The 18,696-nt window shown below is 43.5% G+C and overlaps 1 protein-coding gene across 2 annotated transcripts in view; it reads right to left on the bottom strand.

Annotated features, from left to right (window-relative positions):
* Uch-L5 (ubiquitin carboxy-terminal hydrolase L5) overlaps nucleotides 1–18,696 on the bottom strand; it is a 33,019-nt gene that overhangs the window by 6,738 nt on the left and 7,585 nt on the right. For both annotated transcript variants that reach the window (XM_084589541.1, XM_084589540.1), the window contains exons 6-9: nucleotides 14,886–15,016; nucleotides 7,373–7,439; nucleotides 3,412–3,511; nucleotides 1,097–1,189 (exon numbers count right to left, since the gene is read on the bottom strand). In XM_084589541.1, coding sequence (XP_084445667.1) covers nucleotides 1,097–1,189; nucleotides 3,412–3,511; nucleotides 7,373–7,439; nucleotides 14,886–15,016 — 391 coding nt within the window. The remainder of the gene's footprint in view (nucleotides 1–1,096; nucleotides 1,190–3,411; nucleotides 3,512–7,372; nucleotides 7,440–14,885; nucleotides 15,017–18,696) is intronic.

Below are 18,696 nucleotides of genomic sequence, written 5' to 3'. Positions count from 1 at the left end.
CGTGCAACGAAGCCCTATTTACCTATCTTTATTTCTACGTATTTGCCTATTTCTATTTCTAAACTCTTCTATTACTTAAACTCTCCAAAAGCATGTAGTATCTGTTCTGAAACCCCGCTGCACCAAAATAAGAGAAGTTTGGCGAAGTTAATCATCATCATCATCAACCTGACTATACCCACTGCAGGGCGAAGGCCTCTCCCATATTTCTTCAATTAACCCGGTTCTGTGCTAGCTGCATCCACTTGACCCCTGCGAACTTCTTAACCTCATCCGCCAACCTAACTTTCTGCCACCCCCTGCTACGCTTTGCTTCCCTTGGAATCCAGTTTGTTACCCTAAGCGACCATCGGTTATCCTCTCTTCGCACTACATGTCCTGCCCATGCCCATTTCTTCTTCTTGATTTCTACTAGAATGTCACTTGAGTTATTTCTCCGACCCACTCTGCACGCTTCCTATCTTTCAATGTTACCCCTACCATTTTTTTTTTGGGTGCTAGGTTATGCTATAATTGACTTCAAAAAAGAAAAAAAAAAGAGGGAAAGTTAATTATAGCATAACCTAGCACCCCAAAAAAAATGGTAGGGGTAACACTGAAAAATAGGAAGCGTGCAGATAACAATTGAAAGTCTATCTGTTAAATTGTGACTACTGTGCAGGGACCACACCTCTGGGTGCAGTTACCCGAGAGTTTTGAGGAAATGGTCAGCTGTTCGGCAATATTAAAGTCTACAGCAACCCTTTAATGTCGTGGTAGAGGCACCTGAGCAGGCTGCACCAAGTGGCTGATAACATTTTTTTATTTACTTTTTACTTTCATTTTGCAGTCTCCCAAGCATGAAGAAAGCAGCTCTAGAGCGCAAAGAAAGTTCCATGCTAGTGTTTTTATGATTGACAGTCCGAACTTTTCATAACCTTTTTCTTCTTCTTTGGTACAGTGTTGTCCTCAGCAATTAAAAGCATGCCAACCAAATGGAAATGGCATCAAATGTATAGACCAAGACTTCACCTAGCATTTACATCAGGAAAACTCAGTAAAAAATGACCTTCCCAATGAGCTAGCAATGCATATTTATGCCACTTAGGCCATTTACCTTGTACCGCCTGCACTTGTTCTCTTCTTCCTGGATGAGCATGTGGAGCTTGCTGATTTCGGACTGTATCTCGTCGGTCTCCATCCCACCAGACTAGAAAAAAGAGGTGCATATCAGTAAGAGCTTTAGGCATGGCCACATTCTTCCGACATATACTAGCATGCCTCTGCCACAAACAACTGCCCCCCCCCCCCCCCCCCCCCCAAAAGAAGATAGAGAGAAAGAGGACCCCACAAAGTTGACATTATCAGCTTTGATTCTATGCTTTCTGAATCATATATGTCATGCCGACAGAATGATCACAAGTTCAAAAGTATAGGAAGAACAAAAAAATATGTTAACAATTTACCAGCTGACAAACACACGCACACACACACACACACACACACACACACACACACACACACACACACACACACCAAAAGTGCTGAAAGACTGCAGTTTACATGTGCAGCATATACAGTAAAATCTCGACACGCTTTAAAAAGAAATGCAGGAAAAAGCGTATTATTCGGGAAAACGAATGACCCGAACTGCGGAAATTTGAAAAATTTAACTCCTGAATGAGGCACAAAGGCATTCAGACCTGAGAGCTTCATTGTAGTATAAATGTGGAGATTAGTATTTACAGACATCAAGTATGCACAGCTCCTTTTCAGCTCTCGCAGAATTTAGTCCATATTTACATTGTCCCAAGCACGGAAGACATCTAGTTCATAGAAGGCAGTGACAAGCTGGGATCACTTCCTTGGCTGTTTCGGGATGCTTCGCCTCCTTGCGTGACATGCGGTGAAGCCATCATTGGCTGAAGGCGCCGCATTCCTGTTTATGCTGCGTCCTCCAGACCTGTCGTATTAGTATGCAAGTGAATATTTGTAGTCAAATGGTTCATCCCTATGCCCCTACGGCACCGCAAAGAAGTCATCGTGGTTTTCCTCATGAAGTCATGTTTCCGTGAGAATGGGTGCCTCATACCCAGAAATGTGGCATAACAAACACAATTACATGCGAAGAAACACAATACAGGTGCACACTACCAACTGCAGTATGGATCTGAACACACACTTCCCCTTCACCACTCCTCCTCTTCTACACCCAAGTATGTACCGTCTGTTGCAGAAGTTTGCAGCCCAACACGCCGGGCGGAGTAGCAGTATCGCTCCCGAGAGGCGGCGCTGCGCCCGCCGGCGCATCCTGGTGACGCAGCTATAAAGAGTGAGGAGGCTGCTTCTCTTCCCTTTATCTCGCGGTTGATATCGCACATCTTTGCTCTCAGCAGCGGGACGAGGGAAAGAGAACCAGCCTCCTCACTCTTTATAGCTGCGTCACCAGGCAGCGCCGGCGGGCGCAGCGCCGCCCCTTGGGAGCGATACTGCTCCTCCGCCCGGCGTGTTGGGCTGCAAACTTCTGCAACAGACGGTACATCTTCTCATCATCCTCTTCTTTGCCAAGGAGATAGTACTACTTCCTTCCCCGCAGAACCTAAACATCGGCATCCCAAGCATGACAGTCATGTTTATGTTCTGCGGGGAAGAAAGTGCTACTAACTCCTTGGCAAAGAAGAGGATGATGAGATGTACTTGGGTGTAGATGAGGAGGAGTGGTGAAGAGGAAGTGTGTGTTCAGATCCATATTACAGTTGGTAGTGTGCACCTGTGTTGTGTTTCTTCGCATGTGATTGTGTTTGTTGTGCCACATTTCTGGGTACTATGCAGCACCAACTTGCCCCTCAAGCTGTTATTTTGAGGTGCCTCGTATGTTGGCCCGTTGACCTTTTTTTTTTTTTTTTTTTATGATGCTTCGCAGCGAGTTAGCGCCGCTGATCAGTTTTTCATGTCGCGAGTGCTCGTTAGCACATGGCCGGTTTATTGCAAAACGTATTATATGACCATAATTTGTCAAAATTTCGAACATCGTAACCAGGAAATTGTGTTATCTTGGAATGTATTAACAGGGAGAAAAATAGTTTAACTCTATGGGAGATGTTTTACTGCTCCGAGATTTTGAGCGTATGAAATGGGAAATAGCATGAACCGGGAACATATCAACGAGGTTCTGCTGTACAAGGCAGGAATTGCTGGCTGCACACATTCTTCTGCCCTGCTTTGAACATATGCATGTTCTCGAAGTAAAACTCAAACCACCACAATATAATGCATTATGTGCGAAACGCTTCATAAATAAAAAAAAAATTCCAAAGAAAAAAAATAGAACACAGGGCTAGTTACTGCAAGCAGAACTTGGTTCTCTAACTACAGATGTTAGAAAATATGAATACACTATGTAGGGCATTATAAAATTGAGACACTACTTACAGCCAACTGAGAATTCAAACTGTCCAGCTGTTTCTGGTACAGCAGCTTTCTGTCTGTGATCAGCGCCATTAGGTTGAAGTGAATTTCACCATCATTGTACCTAGACAAGAAGGAGAGCAAGTGATGTCAGAAAGATGCAGCGTAAGTGCACTGTGCACCATTCTGTTGCATGAACAAAGAGCATAGAAATAATTCTCCGCATTCATCACCACACGCCACGCAGATACAGTCAAAATCTCTATTTAACAACCCTACATGTAGTAATTTGACAATGTATTACAAAGTTTCTAATTCCCCAACACCACTCCATTGAAGCATATGTATTTGATAACTCCATGCACTCCACGTAATGAATGTGCTGAGACAGCTGACCTTGATATGACGAACTTCCTACGCTGACTATCTCTAGCTAGTGTGGAGTCACTGGAAATTTGGCAGAATTGTGCTCACGTTTTAGGACACTCAAGCCAAGACTGACATGAGAGGAATGTTTATGACAGCAACGAGTGTCTGCAGTTAATACAACGTGTAGTGGTACAGCGCTGACGGCACATCTACGTGGCAAACGCAGCAGTATCTGTTGCTGCTTTTGCCTTCAGAATATGGCACTGCAATAGTCCATGCTGAAAAGAAGCAAAAAGTAAAAGAAGAGAGAGAAAGAAAAAAAAAAATGGGTTGAGCAATGCATGCCCAGCGCTGCCACGTGGCTGCTAGCAAGATTTTGGTGTCGATAGATTTTGAGCATTTGTAGTGGGTACGGTAAAAAGTCCATTTCTTGGGTAAACAATCAGAAACACATCAAGGATAGGAACATGTGAAGAAGCAGGCATGTCCTCTGCGGCCAACAGTGGCACGACTACATGCGCTCACTGCCATCTGCCTCTTCCTGCTCAACTCGTAGCCATGTTGCATGAGCCGCGGCACAGGTGGTGGTAGCTGCTGGTGCATTTGCGCCGTCAGCGTGATCATGAAATGTTTCACTGCTTTATAACTTTGAGCAATGGGTGTTTACTGTAAATATTTTCAAGGTGACTTCTCCTACATTTATTCATTTTGATTTCCATTCAGCATTGCCCTACAGTCTTTTCGTCGCCTCACTGTCTCTTCCGTTGAAACCATGGACATATAGGTGTGAGCAGCGCAAGGATCTATGGACTGTTTCCATAATGGACATTCTGGCCACCCTGTCACCGTGCTTCCCTTCTCGAGCCCTCTGATGTCAAGCACATCGCTTTGCTGTGAATGAAAACCTCCTTTAGCACCGAAACTATCTTTTATGTGAGAACTGCACATAACAAAAAACTGGACGTATAGAAAAATTACAGATATTGCTCAGCTTCATTAAAAACAGGTTTAACTGTGCACTTAACTTTCAGTTGTTAACCTTTCCTGCTGGAAACATGGAAAAACAAAATATATAGACCTGCTGTAAATTTCTCACTAAGAACAAACAAGCCCCTTCCTAAGTAATTTCACTGCAACAATTTACACAATTCTGCCAGTCTTTTTGACAGCAGCTAATTTACAGATATTGCCAAAAGTCCCTTCCGGTACACTGAACTGAAGATAATACAACAACAAAATTTAGGGGACATTTAAGCTCCGATTTTAAGGGCATGATGCAACAGCATTACTGGCTCTCATTAGCATCCACCTTGCTACTCACTTGGTTACTATTCCCCTCATTAAGCCTGTCCAATCTTAGTCATTAGCGTACAGTTGTAAGCTACAAAGTTATGCGAAAGATAACATGACACAGATATAAAGCTCTGCTTCAAACAAGCTTTACAAGTGTGCCTGCATGACCTAATGGTAGCGTGTCCGACTCAGGAAGCAAGGGTCCCAGCCTTGATTACTATCTCACCTTAAATTTAGCACAATTCATTTACTTCATGTATAATTACATGTCCTGGTGATGTTTTGAGTCATGCTGCGACCTTGTAATTATAATTAACATAATATTTTATTCAGCTTTAAATTTCCCCAGCACGTGCGACGCCAAACCTTTCGGACTAATTCGGATTTTTTCTACATGCCACCGGGCTCTCTGCTGAACGGGAGCCTTAATACTGTGGCATTAATAAAGCTGTGCATGTCAAAGTGGTGAACGTTAGGCCTCCGACTAAACAATGGCCCTTGCAAATTGTACATAAAATTTATACAGCCATGCACAGCACTTCAGCCTCTTAAAAAAAAAAAGAAAAGGCAAAACATTCTGCATTACTTCAGTCCTGGTGTGAATTGACCACCATGCATAAATTATTATAGCTGACGGCAAAAATGTTTTGCATTTTTGACTGCTTTGTTAGGGTAATTGTAAAATACAGACAAAAGATTGCCTTATTTGTACAATACTGCACAACATGAAGCATTTGTGACACACACATACGCAAGTAGAACAGTAGAGTACACTAATCTCAATATGGTCAAAGCCACATATAACAGCCACAATTGCAACAAATACTTACATATTACCAGTGAGGGTTAAGGTACTGCAGGATTATGGTATTGCATCTCAGATAAAATGAGCAACCACAGTCACACTACTTGGTACAATGAACAAGAAGGTGCTCTAAACTCGCTCTGTTGCCAAAAAATGCATGCTTTCCGCCAACAGAGACGCCAAACAGCATCACCCAGCTACAACGATTTCCCCGAGCAAAGTACTGACCCCCAAGAAACGGCAAAAGAAAGGGGGCACTGAGAGTGAAGTTGACTGCCTACCAATGCTCCCGAGCAGGAAAATTGGCGCATGCATGTTTGCTTGCGGGGTGAAGCATCTAAGTGGAAGCCAATAAGCGTGTGACAGGGGCAGCTTTGAAAGTGAAACTACTTCAATTGGATGGTGATCAAACAACTGACAATGGGGTGAGAAGTTTGAATATTCATGTACGCAGCAGACAGTCTGCATTACCATTGTGTACAGGGTTCGAGAAGTGCGGACAAATCGGTGAAAACTGAAGTCAGACAACAGCTAATGGCTTTCAGGTAAACTGCCAGTTTCCATCTGGTCTGTAGGTCCGTGTGGCTCTGCTTACGCGCAAGGGTTGCTTCAAGGGCCTAGCAGCTGCCGCAAGAAAGTCTTGATTTGAGCCCAATGCGCAACTTGAGCACTTTACACATGAGCTATGGATACGGTATTTCCGTGAATGCCTCAATCGCTACTGGCAATATTGAGTGCCTCAAGCAACATATCCGCAGTATGTGGCTGGAACATGACCACTCAGGAGAGCTTGGAAAGTGGCTTGCGAGGCTCTGATTGAAAATTTTAAAGAAATGAATGCCATTTTTGTTTGAATTTGTATTTCTTAGTTTCAATACAGCCAGTCCGCTTACTACAAATTTCATATACAATGAATACAAACTGTGCGGCCATCAGGTTCGCTATAACTGATTTGACTGTTTTGCAAAGCTTTTTTTTTATTTACAAAATGAAAGGTATGATGTGGCTACCCTAGAGCATGCATTATCATTATTACCCAACCCCACCACCACTACTACTATAACTGTCATTGATCCCATGGGAAGTTTTACTAACAACCATCATTGTAAAACATGAGAAGTAGTGCTGTAACGACTTACATCACTGCATGCGAGCCATTACATTAATTCCTTGCCAGAACATGAAATAAATGGAGGAACAAATTAGTTTGCGAATCTCTTGCTGTTTCCACTCACATTCTTAAGATGAGCTAAGACATTGATTCGATTTACCCATCTTATACTAAAAAAAAGAAAAAGAAAAAAAAAAAAAGCACGAGACAAGATTCAGGACTTCACATTGTATGTTTTTTAAAATATGAATTGGATTCAACTAGCACAACTAACAACGCTGCCTATTTCATCCAAGAAGCAGTCTGATAACTTATAATGCTTCCACGGATCCCATAGGAACTACTACTAGCAGTTATAAAATTCAGGGACGCAGGGTTGCGAAAATGTGGATTGGCAGATCACTCACTGCTTTATTCGACCTTCAATGACTGGTCTCACTGTGTCAATCCAGTCGGTGCCTTGTGGAACTGGACCTGGAGAAGAGAACACGAACACCACTGTCAACGTTACGGACAATAAATCTGTGCTTCATTAAGTGGCCAGTGCAAAGTCACAACACTGACAACATTAGCACTGTGCCTCGTTATCATGCTTCATACACAAGAGATGATGCATTGATCTATAGCAGATAATATATCAGCAGTCACTAAAGGCAGAGTCACACTGCGGAAACAGTTGGTCAACTCTGTCCATCAACAGCGTGTTCGCGTAGTGTTGGCGGCCCTGCCACATCGCACCAACACGAACTATTTGGAAACATGTCGTTGTCGCCCGCCAACAGCTGTCGCGAACTTGTTCTCCGACAGTTGGGCGACACCGTGTCACACCGTGCCCTTATACATAGCATTCATTGATTACGAAAAAGCATTTGACTCTGTTGAAACCTCGGCGGTGATGCAGGCATTGCGAAATCAGGGGGTAGACGAGCCGTACGTGAAAGTGCTGGAAGATATATATAGTGGCTGCACAGCAACCATAGTTCTGCATAAAAAAAGTAACAAAATTCCCATAAAGAAAGGTGTTAGGCAAGGAGACACAATCTCCCCAGTACTATTCACAGCTTGTTTAGAGGAAGTATGAGACTTAGAATGGGAGCAGTTAGGGATAAGGGTAGATGGAGAATACCTGAGTAATCTGCGATTTGCTGATGACATTGCCTTGCTAAGCAACTCGGGGGATGAACTGCAAATAATGATTGATGACCTAGACAGGAAAAGTAGAAAGGTAGGCTTGAAAATCAATATGCAGAGGACTAAGGTAATGTTCAACAGCCTCGGGAAGGAACAGCAGTTTACATTAGGAAGCGAAATACTGGAAGTAGTAGGCGAATATGTCTACTTAGGACAGGTAGTAACCGCAAATCCGGACCATGAAAAGGAAATAACAAGAAGAATAAGATTGGGATGGAGCGCATTTGGCAAGCACTCGCAGATTATGACTAGCAGCTTACCGGTATTGCTCAAGAGGAAAGTATACAACAGTTGCATCTTGCCTGTACTCACCTATGGGGCTGAAACGTGGAGGCTAACCAAGAGAGTTCTACTTAAGTTGAGGACAACCCAGAGGGCTATGGAACGAAAAATAGTAGGGGTGGCATTAAGAGATAGAAAGCGTGCAGAGTGGGTCAGAGAAATAACTCAAGTTACCGACATTCTAGTAGAAATTAAGAAGAAGAAATGGACATGGGCAGGACATTTAGTGCGAAGAGAGGATAACCGATGGTCGCTGAGGGTAACAAACTGGATTCCAAGGGAAGGAAAGCGTAGCAGGGGGCGGCAGAAAGTTAGGTGGGCGGATGAGATTAAGAAGTTCGCAGGGGTCAAGTGGATGCAGCTAGCACAGAACCGGGTTAAGTGGAGAAATATGGGAGAGGCCTTCGCCCTGCAGTGGGTATAATCAGGCTGATGATGATGATGATGATGTGTCACACCGCGAAAACTTACTGCTCGTTGCGGCGCCTATGTCAGGAGCCGCCCATTTCGCTACTATTTAGCTCAAATTCATGCGCTAAACGCAGGGCTGGGGAAAATTAAATAGCGAAAGAGGCTGTACGATACGTGCACATACCCTGACAAGCAAACGTCTCGTTTATCGAGGACTGGATACTCACCGTTGGAGCGACAGTCCCGAGCGGTATATCCGTGTAGCTCTAGCATTCCGGCAAGGAGCATTTCATATGGCAGCTTTTGTTGTTGGGCTAGTTGGTTTGATTCCAGGCTTGCGAGACTCAGCGCACAAAGGCAAACCACAAGAACACGAAGGACGACTGGCGAAGCGGATCAGCGCTTCGTCCTTTTTGCTCTTGACGTCGTGCGCCGAGCCCCGTCCTTCTTGCTCTTGACTTCGTGCGCCGAGCCCCGCAAGCATTTCGTATGGCGCAGTTGAGGGGACCCAACCACACGTCGCGAAATACAGGTGTGTACTGTGGCAGCGGCAGCTCCTAGGCCATCGGCCCGTCTAAAGGTCCAAAGTTCCATCCATCGTCTGCGCTCAGCGCGCCCCTCAGATTTCCAGAGCAGGCGTGGCGTAGCGAAGGCATTCCTCCAGCGCGGGGCGTGCACAACCGCAACAGACACCAGCTACCGTCTACCGCTTGCCGTGTCAGTTGATGGCTAAATTCCCACGATGCTTTCTATTATATGTTTTACGACTAGGCTTCATTCACCACAGAGTCCGCGGCGCTCCCTCTTATTTTTTTTTCTTTCTTCCTCCATCGTCATCATCATCATCATCAGCCTAATTATACCCACTGCAGGGCGAAGGCCTCTCCTATATTTCTCCACTTAGCTCGGTTCTGTGCTAGCTGCATCCACTTGACCCCTGCGAACTTCTTAATCTCATCCGCCCACCTAATTTTCTGCCGCCCCCTGCTACGCTTTCCTTCCCTTGGAGTCCAGTTTGTTACCCTCAGCGACCATCGGTTATCCTCTCTTCGCACTACATGTCCTGCCCATGTCCATTTCTTCTTCTTAATTTCCACTAGAATGTCGGTAACTTGAGTTATTTCTCTGACCCACTCTGCACGCTTTCTATCTCTTAATGTTACCCCTACCATTTTTCGTTCCATAGCCCTCTGGGTTGTCCTCAACTTAAGTAGAACTCTCTTAGTTAGCCTCCACGTTTCCGCCCCATAGGTGAGTACAGGCAAGATGCAACTGTTGGGTAAGCTGCTAGTCATAATCTGAGAGTGCTTGCCAAATGCGCTCCATCCCAATCTTATTCTTCTTGTTATTTCCTTTTCATGGTCCGGATCTGCGGTTACTACCTGTCCTAAGTAGACATATTCGCCTACTACTTCCAGTATTTCGCAACCTAATGTAAACTGCTGTTCCTTCCCGAGGCTGTTGAACATTACCTTAGTCTTCTGCATATTGATTTTCATGCCTACCTTTCTACTTTTTCTGTCTAGGTCATCAATCATTATTTGCAGTTCATCCCCCTCCATGCCGTCCGCCAAAACAGACTATAGGCCCAGCGACGAGTACGGCAGGCAGGCAGCAGCGCATATCATCGCCTGGCGCACCGCCGGGAGGCGCTGTTGACGAAAGCTGCTCCGCGCTTTGTGCAGGCATGCATGCTGCTGTTTCACAAGTATAGCAGACAGTCCTTCTGATAGCAGCTTTTTGTCTAATACGAACGTGCACTGCATCAAACCAAGCAGCGCTACATATGCTGTGCCGCACCGCGGTCTCGGCAGTGGCGACGGACAACGTGGACCATCGGCGCGCGGTCTGCGACAGCCTCTACAAGTTATAGTGAATGAAAATGGCAATTAAGTAGAGTTTTAGGTATAGTTAGGTGCACTCAACAATTGTTTACATCACAGCATGGACGTACATAGAACCCCTACGAAACGCCGGTGTGCAACCGCAGCAATCTCGCTCGACTACGGGAGGAGCGACCGTCGGCGCGTGAGCGCTCGCCTGCATGCGCTGCCTGCAAGACGTCACAACAGCCACAAGTAGAAAATGGTTTGCAAGGAAACTTTCTGCAAAAAAAAAAAAAAAAAAATATCTGCAAGTCGGAAATGCGCAGGAATGAGTCAATCAGCTCAGTAATGAGTGCTTTGGTTGGTGTGTTGTCGCCCGGAAATTCGCCCGGCCGGCGAACAGGCCAAACAGCGTTGACGGACACTGTTTCCTGCCTGTTTTGGTTGCCGAACACTGTCACACCGAGGCAACACTGCAGCAACCTGTTCGGCTTCCCGGCTGTTTGTGCGGTGTGACATGCTGTTGGGCAACAAGTTGGTTCAGAAACTTGTTGGTGGCTTGTTTGGCGAACTTGTTCAGTTGATGTCGCTGTTGTGTTTCCGCGGTGTGACTCCGGCTTAAACTTACACGAAGTTTGCAAAATTAGGCGGAAGTACACATGCACAAGAATCTACATTTTCCTACAGCACTCAGGTTTTTAATTAAAGAAGTGCTCTTTATGAGTACACTAGGTTCTCTTTTAAGAGTATCAAGTAGACTCTCGTAACAAACCCACTTTTTTCGAGAAAAATTGACGTCAGTTTCGAGGTAGGGTCATTATGCGGAGAAAAAGTTGACAGATTTTTTGCAAGAGCCAAAATTTCACATCCACCCGTCCACCGTCTTCCATCCATCCATCCACATATCAATAATTAATGAAAGCGTACGTGGTGAGCCACGATTACGACACCGGTTTTTAGCTTCGTTCACTTTATTTACTGTCATCAAGTGTTCCAATGATTTTGGTGACTGTGGACGGTGCTCGCCCAATCCCAGCGTAATAAAGTGAACATAATGAACACCAGGCTTGTGCAACAGGGTGTGCAGCAGTTTAGGCAGCGAGCTGAGCAAGTCACCGCTGGCACTCCTGTTAAGGACACTCAGCATCTTGGCATTCTCCCAAGTTCGCCATTTTGCTTGCTTTGGGAAGTTTTTAAAATGCACTGTTTGCAATGTTCAAGGAAGAATTGTTTTATTACGCATAAAACAATATGCTTTTACGAAGCTTATTAACGCTTAATAGGTACACGTTGAATGCTGATATTCCAAGTGCTGTAAGATCACTAATAAGGGTAAAACATAAAAACTGCTTTGATCATTACACATTTTGCTCATTTAAATAAGTAGTCATGCATTCAGTTTTCTTTACTGAACCATTTCTTTTTATTTGCACTGAGGTACTGCATAAGACTAATTAAAATAACTGCGTGAACCAACTAATTTATGAAAGTAGCAACAGCATATTTGTAATCAGGATAAAAAAGTTAGCAATGTGGTAAAGTTTTGTACAAAAAATAAGGGAAAAAAGATGTAAGACCACAGTGTGTGCTCACAGATAGGCATTTAACAAAACCTAGCTCTGACAACAGATAAGATGAAACCACAGCTTTTCAAATATAATTTTTGACCATTTCTCATTTATTTTAATCACAATTTAAAATATGCTAAAAATATCGCCCAAATTTGTACTTACCTAACTAACTTTGAAACGGATGATGATTATGCTGACATATGTGCACCTACCTCTGATTTAGCCACAGGCACAATTTTTTTACTTTGTTTTACTTAAAAACACAGCGCTCAGTAGAATATAAGAACAGGAATCTTGTGCTCCAAAACCCAAACATCTCAACAGCAAACAGCACCCACTGTAGCAAAAAGTCACACTTCGGTTTTCCCTTATTGTGGCACAACTGAGTGCAGTGGTTTCAATATGGCAGCCAGTTTTGGTCTAATGCACTTCTCAGTCAAAAAGGACGATTCGGGAAGCTCCAAACAAACAAGTACAACTAAATGGTCTGCAGACACATTCCAGTTGTACTTTCCTCACTTCCAATTTTCACCCCCCCCCCCCCCCCCCCCCCCCACCCTCCCTTTTTTTTGGTTGAGCAATCACCCAAGCACTTTCAATACCAAGTAAACCAGTAATCATTGACCTCAATATCACATGACCAATCCTCATTCCAAATGAAGCTAGTGCTGGATGACTAGAGAAAGTTTCATGAACTGTGACTGAGATTCGAGTGCAGTGCTGAAAAGCTACTCAAAGCTACACTTGGACGCAGGGACCTCATCATCGCTCACTTCTGGACTTCATACAATCAGCCAACCTTTTTCCATTCATTTAATCATTTATTCATCCTTCATCTCATAACCTACTGATGCCCTGAGGCAATAAATATCGACTAAAAAAAAAAAAAAAAAAAAAAAAAAAGCTACTCAATGTATGTTGTTAGTGATACAGTAGCACCTCGATGATACGAGCCTGGTGGATACAAGCCTCGTGGATACGAATTTTGGGATGATGCGAATTGATAATATTCTCCAATACTCCCCAGCTGGAGGGGGCACTGTGCACAATGTGCAGGATTTCACATGTTTCGAACCCTCTCCTCTGCCACTATGAATGATACAAATGCACAGGCTCTAACTGCAGACTCTAGCCCTATTCACTGTCTGCATCCTGGTCGCCAGTCATGTTGTACGCACAGGGAGCAGTCTTCTTTGGTCCGCTGCTGACACATAGCCAACGTAGCAAATCACAAGTAGTGCGGAACGCACACCAAGTATTGAGCTACGGCAGCACAGCCTAAATAAGTCCCCTCCACAGTAAACAGACCTGTGTGAATGCATGGTCCTGCATACGGGTTTCATTCATTTTGATGATATGACCTTTAAAATGAAACAAAATGCTTGCGACCCCGTAAGATTACTGTATTTAGAAAACATATATTTATAAGTTAGGAAGAAGCAAATGAACAGTGGAGTGCGATACTTAGAGCCTAATGAAACAACACAGTAACGCTTTCCTAGTGAAACTAGAAGGCCATTTTTCTTGCGTGTCATCATGTCTCGAATTGAGGGGAAGCCAAAGTATCATATTTTGCCACCGATATCTTTGGTGTTAAAATTTGTAATGCAGAAACAAGAGATGAAATATTCATCTTTTGAGTGCATTTTATGGCCTTAGTATACATATATTTTTGTGATTCCTTTAAATATACTAAATTCCTTTTGCTCTAAAGAAATTCCTATTGCTGGTTACACATGATCGCGGATATGATAACAGTTTTTCCACAGTCAAATCAGGTTCTAAGACTACAACATTAGGTTTGAGGTAGGGGTGTGCGAATGCTCGAAATTTCGAATATGAATCAAATATGCGTGTGTTATTCAATTCATACTTGAAAAACTGCTATTAAAAAGTTCTAAACATTGGAAAATTATTGAATATGCCACAGTTTCCTCTGCACTACGCGCTTCACTACAGTGCTTCACAGCGCGAACTATGCAGTGCAGCACCCTCGAAATGCGATGGGGCCGTTTTGTGAAGACAGCCTTCCCAAAAGTGTGCGCAAAACAAAGCAACTTGGTGTAAAAAAAAATTGTTTCTTTTTTTTTTACTTCGATTTCATCTTGAATGCAGACATCCATCGTACAGGTCACATAAAGTTACTGTTATGCAAACGGCTCTTGACAATTTTCTCAGGCTCATTCGACAATTCGAGCTTGCAGTTAAATCGGACTTTTTCTGGTTCCTTGAAAGCAGAGTTACTGAGAGTTTACTGTATTCAGTAGCGATATGACAGTTCCACCTGATTTCATGTACTAGGTCCTTTCTGTACGAATAACTGATGTACCAAAATTTATACTGGATTTTTTCAGTATGGTGTACACCTCTAGTTTAATTTTCCTCACAAATACTATGTGAATTGTGAAATCAAGATGAACAGTTCTTGCGATTTTTAAATTTTGCGTTATTCAAGGGCATTTCTTCCCATATTCATATTCGATTTGTATTAGAAGATTTTAATATTTTCACAGCCCTTGTTTTTTAAATTTTGCGTTATTCAAGGGCATTTCTTCCCATATTCATATTCGATTTGTATTAGAAGATTTTAATATTTTCACAGCCCTTGTTTGGAGGTAGAAATGAAAACTGCTACCTACCAAGGTCAATGGGCCCCTCTTTCAGACCATCCAGCTCATAGAGGCGACCATCAATTGGCACATAGCCAATGAAGTGGTAAACATCATCATCCTTTGAACACTGCTTCATGTCAAATTCAAACATCTGCTGCCTGTTGCAAGGAAAAACAAATAGAACAAAGACAGAAATGAAATTGCAGGCTAAAGAATAGACCTTCCAGTAATGTCAATAACAGAACTTCTCAATCGTTTTAACCTTGACAAGCACCAATGGCTTCTGGAAATTGCACAGCATCCCACACGTCTTAGCTTCGATCACTTCATATCAAGCCCTGCTGCGGTGAATCGGTGGTTAGGGCACTTGACTGCTAATTCCCTAATCCCAAGGACGTGGGTTCAATCCCAACCCTAGAGGCCACATATTGATGGAGTGTCAGTGCTTGCTACGGCACCCCACATTGTCAAAATCTCCAGAGTCCTTCATTGTGGCGTATGTCATAACCTGAGTCGCTACGAGAAGTTAAAGCCCCCGTAAATCAAACCAAACCTTCTTATCAAGAGCGCATGTTTTTTAAAAAGCACAAGCAGACGCATGGCCACAGGAAACATTCCCCCCTAGTTCAATTAACAACTGCCTGCGTAGTTAAACAGTGCCGCTGAGAGCAATTACAGCATGAAGAGTTTATATATTTAGGTGCTCATAGAATTCAACAAGGTATGTGTGTGGCCATGTTAACAAACTTAGCCTTTGATGGCTGTGTGATTCAGCAATTCAGTACTTTGCCAACAAGCGCAATGATGGAACAAAGACCAGATACAAACCCGAACATGCTGCAGCGGGAACTGCTCTGAACGTGCTGCACTAAAGGCGTGGATGTCCCAAAAGACAAAGATGACGAAAAAGAACAGAATACAAAATTACCACCCCAACCAAGATGAGTGCTCTCGTAGCTGTAGCTTTAATGAAAATGAACTACAAAGTAGGTGATGGTTCAGTTCACAATCCTTGTCGCGAAGATGTCCATCATTTTCTAGCACTCACAATCTTGGAGTAGGCGCATGGCTGTCCCGTGCTTATCTGCTACCTTTTCATGTGTTTAGACAAAAGTGGTTGCCTCAAAAGAACAACGAATTAAATCTACTCTCCAAGGGTAGGTGCACCTCGCACCTTTGCCCAGCGATGCATCAGATGACGCGGGAGGGCATGCTCGCATATCCTTGTGCATCATGCTGGCACGTGCCGACAACGTGCCTATATTACGACTAGCTCTAGCACAACATTGTGAGCTTGGTTTATGCAAGGAGCCTCATTAGAAATCATGGGCACTATGTCCTTTTTTTACATTTTTTAATGTTTGCACAATGGACGACTCAGGCCATAAGGGAGACAGCCCTGACCAGGGGGCACTGCACCACACGTATGTCAGTGTCCATCGTGCGTGGAAATGGCTGGCAAAACAGCTGCCCACAGAGTGCAGCCACGCAGACTGCTCTTTACAGAACTTCTGTGCTTGCATGTGTGTGGTGCATGTTCTTCACTTTCACACCGTCACAGTCCGGTGCGAGTGCCACTGCATGCTTTGTGGCTAGCTTCGGCACAGATAGTTTTAAAATGTTCTCTGATTATACTTCAGAGTTTCCACTCAATGACTCTTGTAACCGCCTGTGAGTCTTTCATTTCCATGCAGTGCGATCTTTTATTACAACTTTTCTTAATAGTGACTCAAGTGAAAATGCTGATGTTGCCCTCGCAAGCAACACACACAAGAAAAAAAAAAAAAAAGTTATGATTAAAATGCTATGTTCTCATTTTCTGAACATTTGGGTAGTCTTCTTCGCAGATGGAATTAATTCATTAGGTGAAGATATACACATTCAAAGCCACTAGGCACTCGATACAAATGCACATGATGGCAGGGAAAAGTGGCTATTTGGTCTCATGTTGGAGCTTGTGAACCCTGTCTCGAGTTTTGTTTTTCTATCCAGTGAGGCCTCGCTATTTATAAAATTTAATGAAAGCCACCCCCCCCCCCCCTTTTTTTGTAAGTGCCTTGCAGTACACGCTCTTGGAAAAAAGACCATATGCATTACTGGAAATAACAACCTTTCATATGAGGTGTAGCATGCCACACTTTGTGTTTCACACCCTGTACATAAGATTTGAAAACAATGTTTGCAGCTCATTTTTGAGTAACTGATCCAGTATGCACTAGTCACAAACTGTAGATTAATCATTATTCTCACTTTCTAAATTACAGACAGATAAAATCAAGTTTCCAATGGGTGTTTATAAGCCTAGCAATCGGTAAATACAAACATGCGAAATCCTATGTCTTAGGTGAAAAGTACTAATACAGAGGCTAGATGAGTTAGTCACCACAGCGCTGCATTTGTGCGTGCCTGTACCGACCCACACACACGCTTGCACGCCCTCTCCTCACCCGCAAGTACGAGCTGTGCCAACACAACCGGCAGTCAATGCTTGGGGGTAGAGCCGTATCCCTCTGCTAAGCGAGCACAAGCATCGCGGAATGAACTTGAGCCTAGATTCCCTGTAGCCATTTTATAAGTAGCATAAATGAGACAAACATGCAATAATGCATGCTCACTGAAAAATGTGACCACATGCCATGCAGATCAGGTAGGAGGAATTGTGTTGTCAGACATGACATGTTCCAAATTTCAGCCACACTTTTACACTTAATCCTGTGGGATGAGTGACTCGATGCAGCGCGTCTGGGTTATGAATCATGTCTGAATAGCATGTTGACAACGTTTCTATTAAAAACCACGAGCATGTTGGAGCATGTAAAAATCGCATGGTAGGTTTGAGACTGATGCGCAGTCCATTTTGACTTGCTTTTGTTTAAACATTGCCTTATGCAAGATTTACCGCATGTATTTTGTTTCATTTTTTAAAATTTCAATTGCCTTAGTGAATTTTGCAATCATATTCTTTTGGCATATGTTAATGAACTGCCTTTAGTTTTTTAATGCTACATTTTCAGCCACAAACTATTCACTGCGATTTGAAAAACAACTGGGGGGACACTTAAGCTCCACCTTTAACCCTTTGACTGTCGATTATTCCGAAAAAAAAAAAAAAAAAGAAACATCTCCAGTGTTGAATTTTTTTAAATGCTATGCGTTTAGCGCAGCACCCGTACGAAAAAACGGCGCGAGACGGAATGTGGCCGCAGTACCCGTACGGCAAAAACAGTCAAAGGATTAAAGGCATGTCGTGATAGTGCTAATGGCTCCAGTCTGCGGCTCCTGGCTCGTGTGTATCCACTCTGCTACTCTTTTAATCTCTAATCTCTTAATTTGTGCCTCTATTGAACACATTCATCAGCATACAATAGTAGCTACGCAGTTATGTGAACGGCCTCCTGACCTCGATATCATAAAGCCCCACTTTAACCAAGGCACATGGACATAACTGCGTGGCCTAAATGTAGCATATCTTACTTATTGGCCAAGGGTCCTAGAAGATTTGATTCCCATCCCACCCAGCTCAAAGAAGAACCCTTAACGGCAGCTCCTGCCACGTCATATGGTCTTACGACGCCACACAACCTGCCGATCAACCAGTACCTGATCATGTCACTTCTAACTGCAATCTGCCAGAACTAAGCCTATGATTTCGCACTTGAAATTTCGACAACACTGAATTTTCTGCCCAACGGGGCCTTTAATGACATGGCTCTATTAGTTTTCACTTCTATTCGCTTCAAACTGAAAATCCACTAATTGCACATGCCTATATGTGGTATGCCTTGTGGATGGCTCCGGATTATTTCAACGACCTGAAATTCTTTAATACGTACAGATA

The sequence above is a fragment of the Amblyomma maculatum genome, chromosome 1 (genome assembly GCF_055883805.1).
Source record: "Amblyomma maculatum isolate TAMU_Amacu chromosome 1, ASM5588380v1, whole genome shotgun sequence".
Classification (NCBI taxonomy): domain Eukaryota; kingdom Metazoa; phylum Arthropoda; class Arachnida; order Ixodida; family Ixodidae; genus Amblyomma; species Amblyomma maculatum.
Note: the sequence above shows the minus strand (reverse complement) of the source record. Positions and strands in the feature narration are given on the sequence as shown.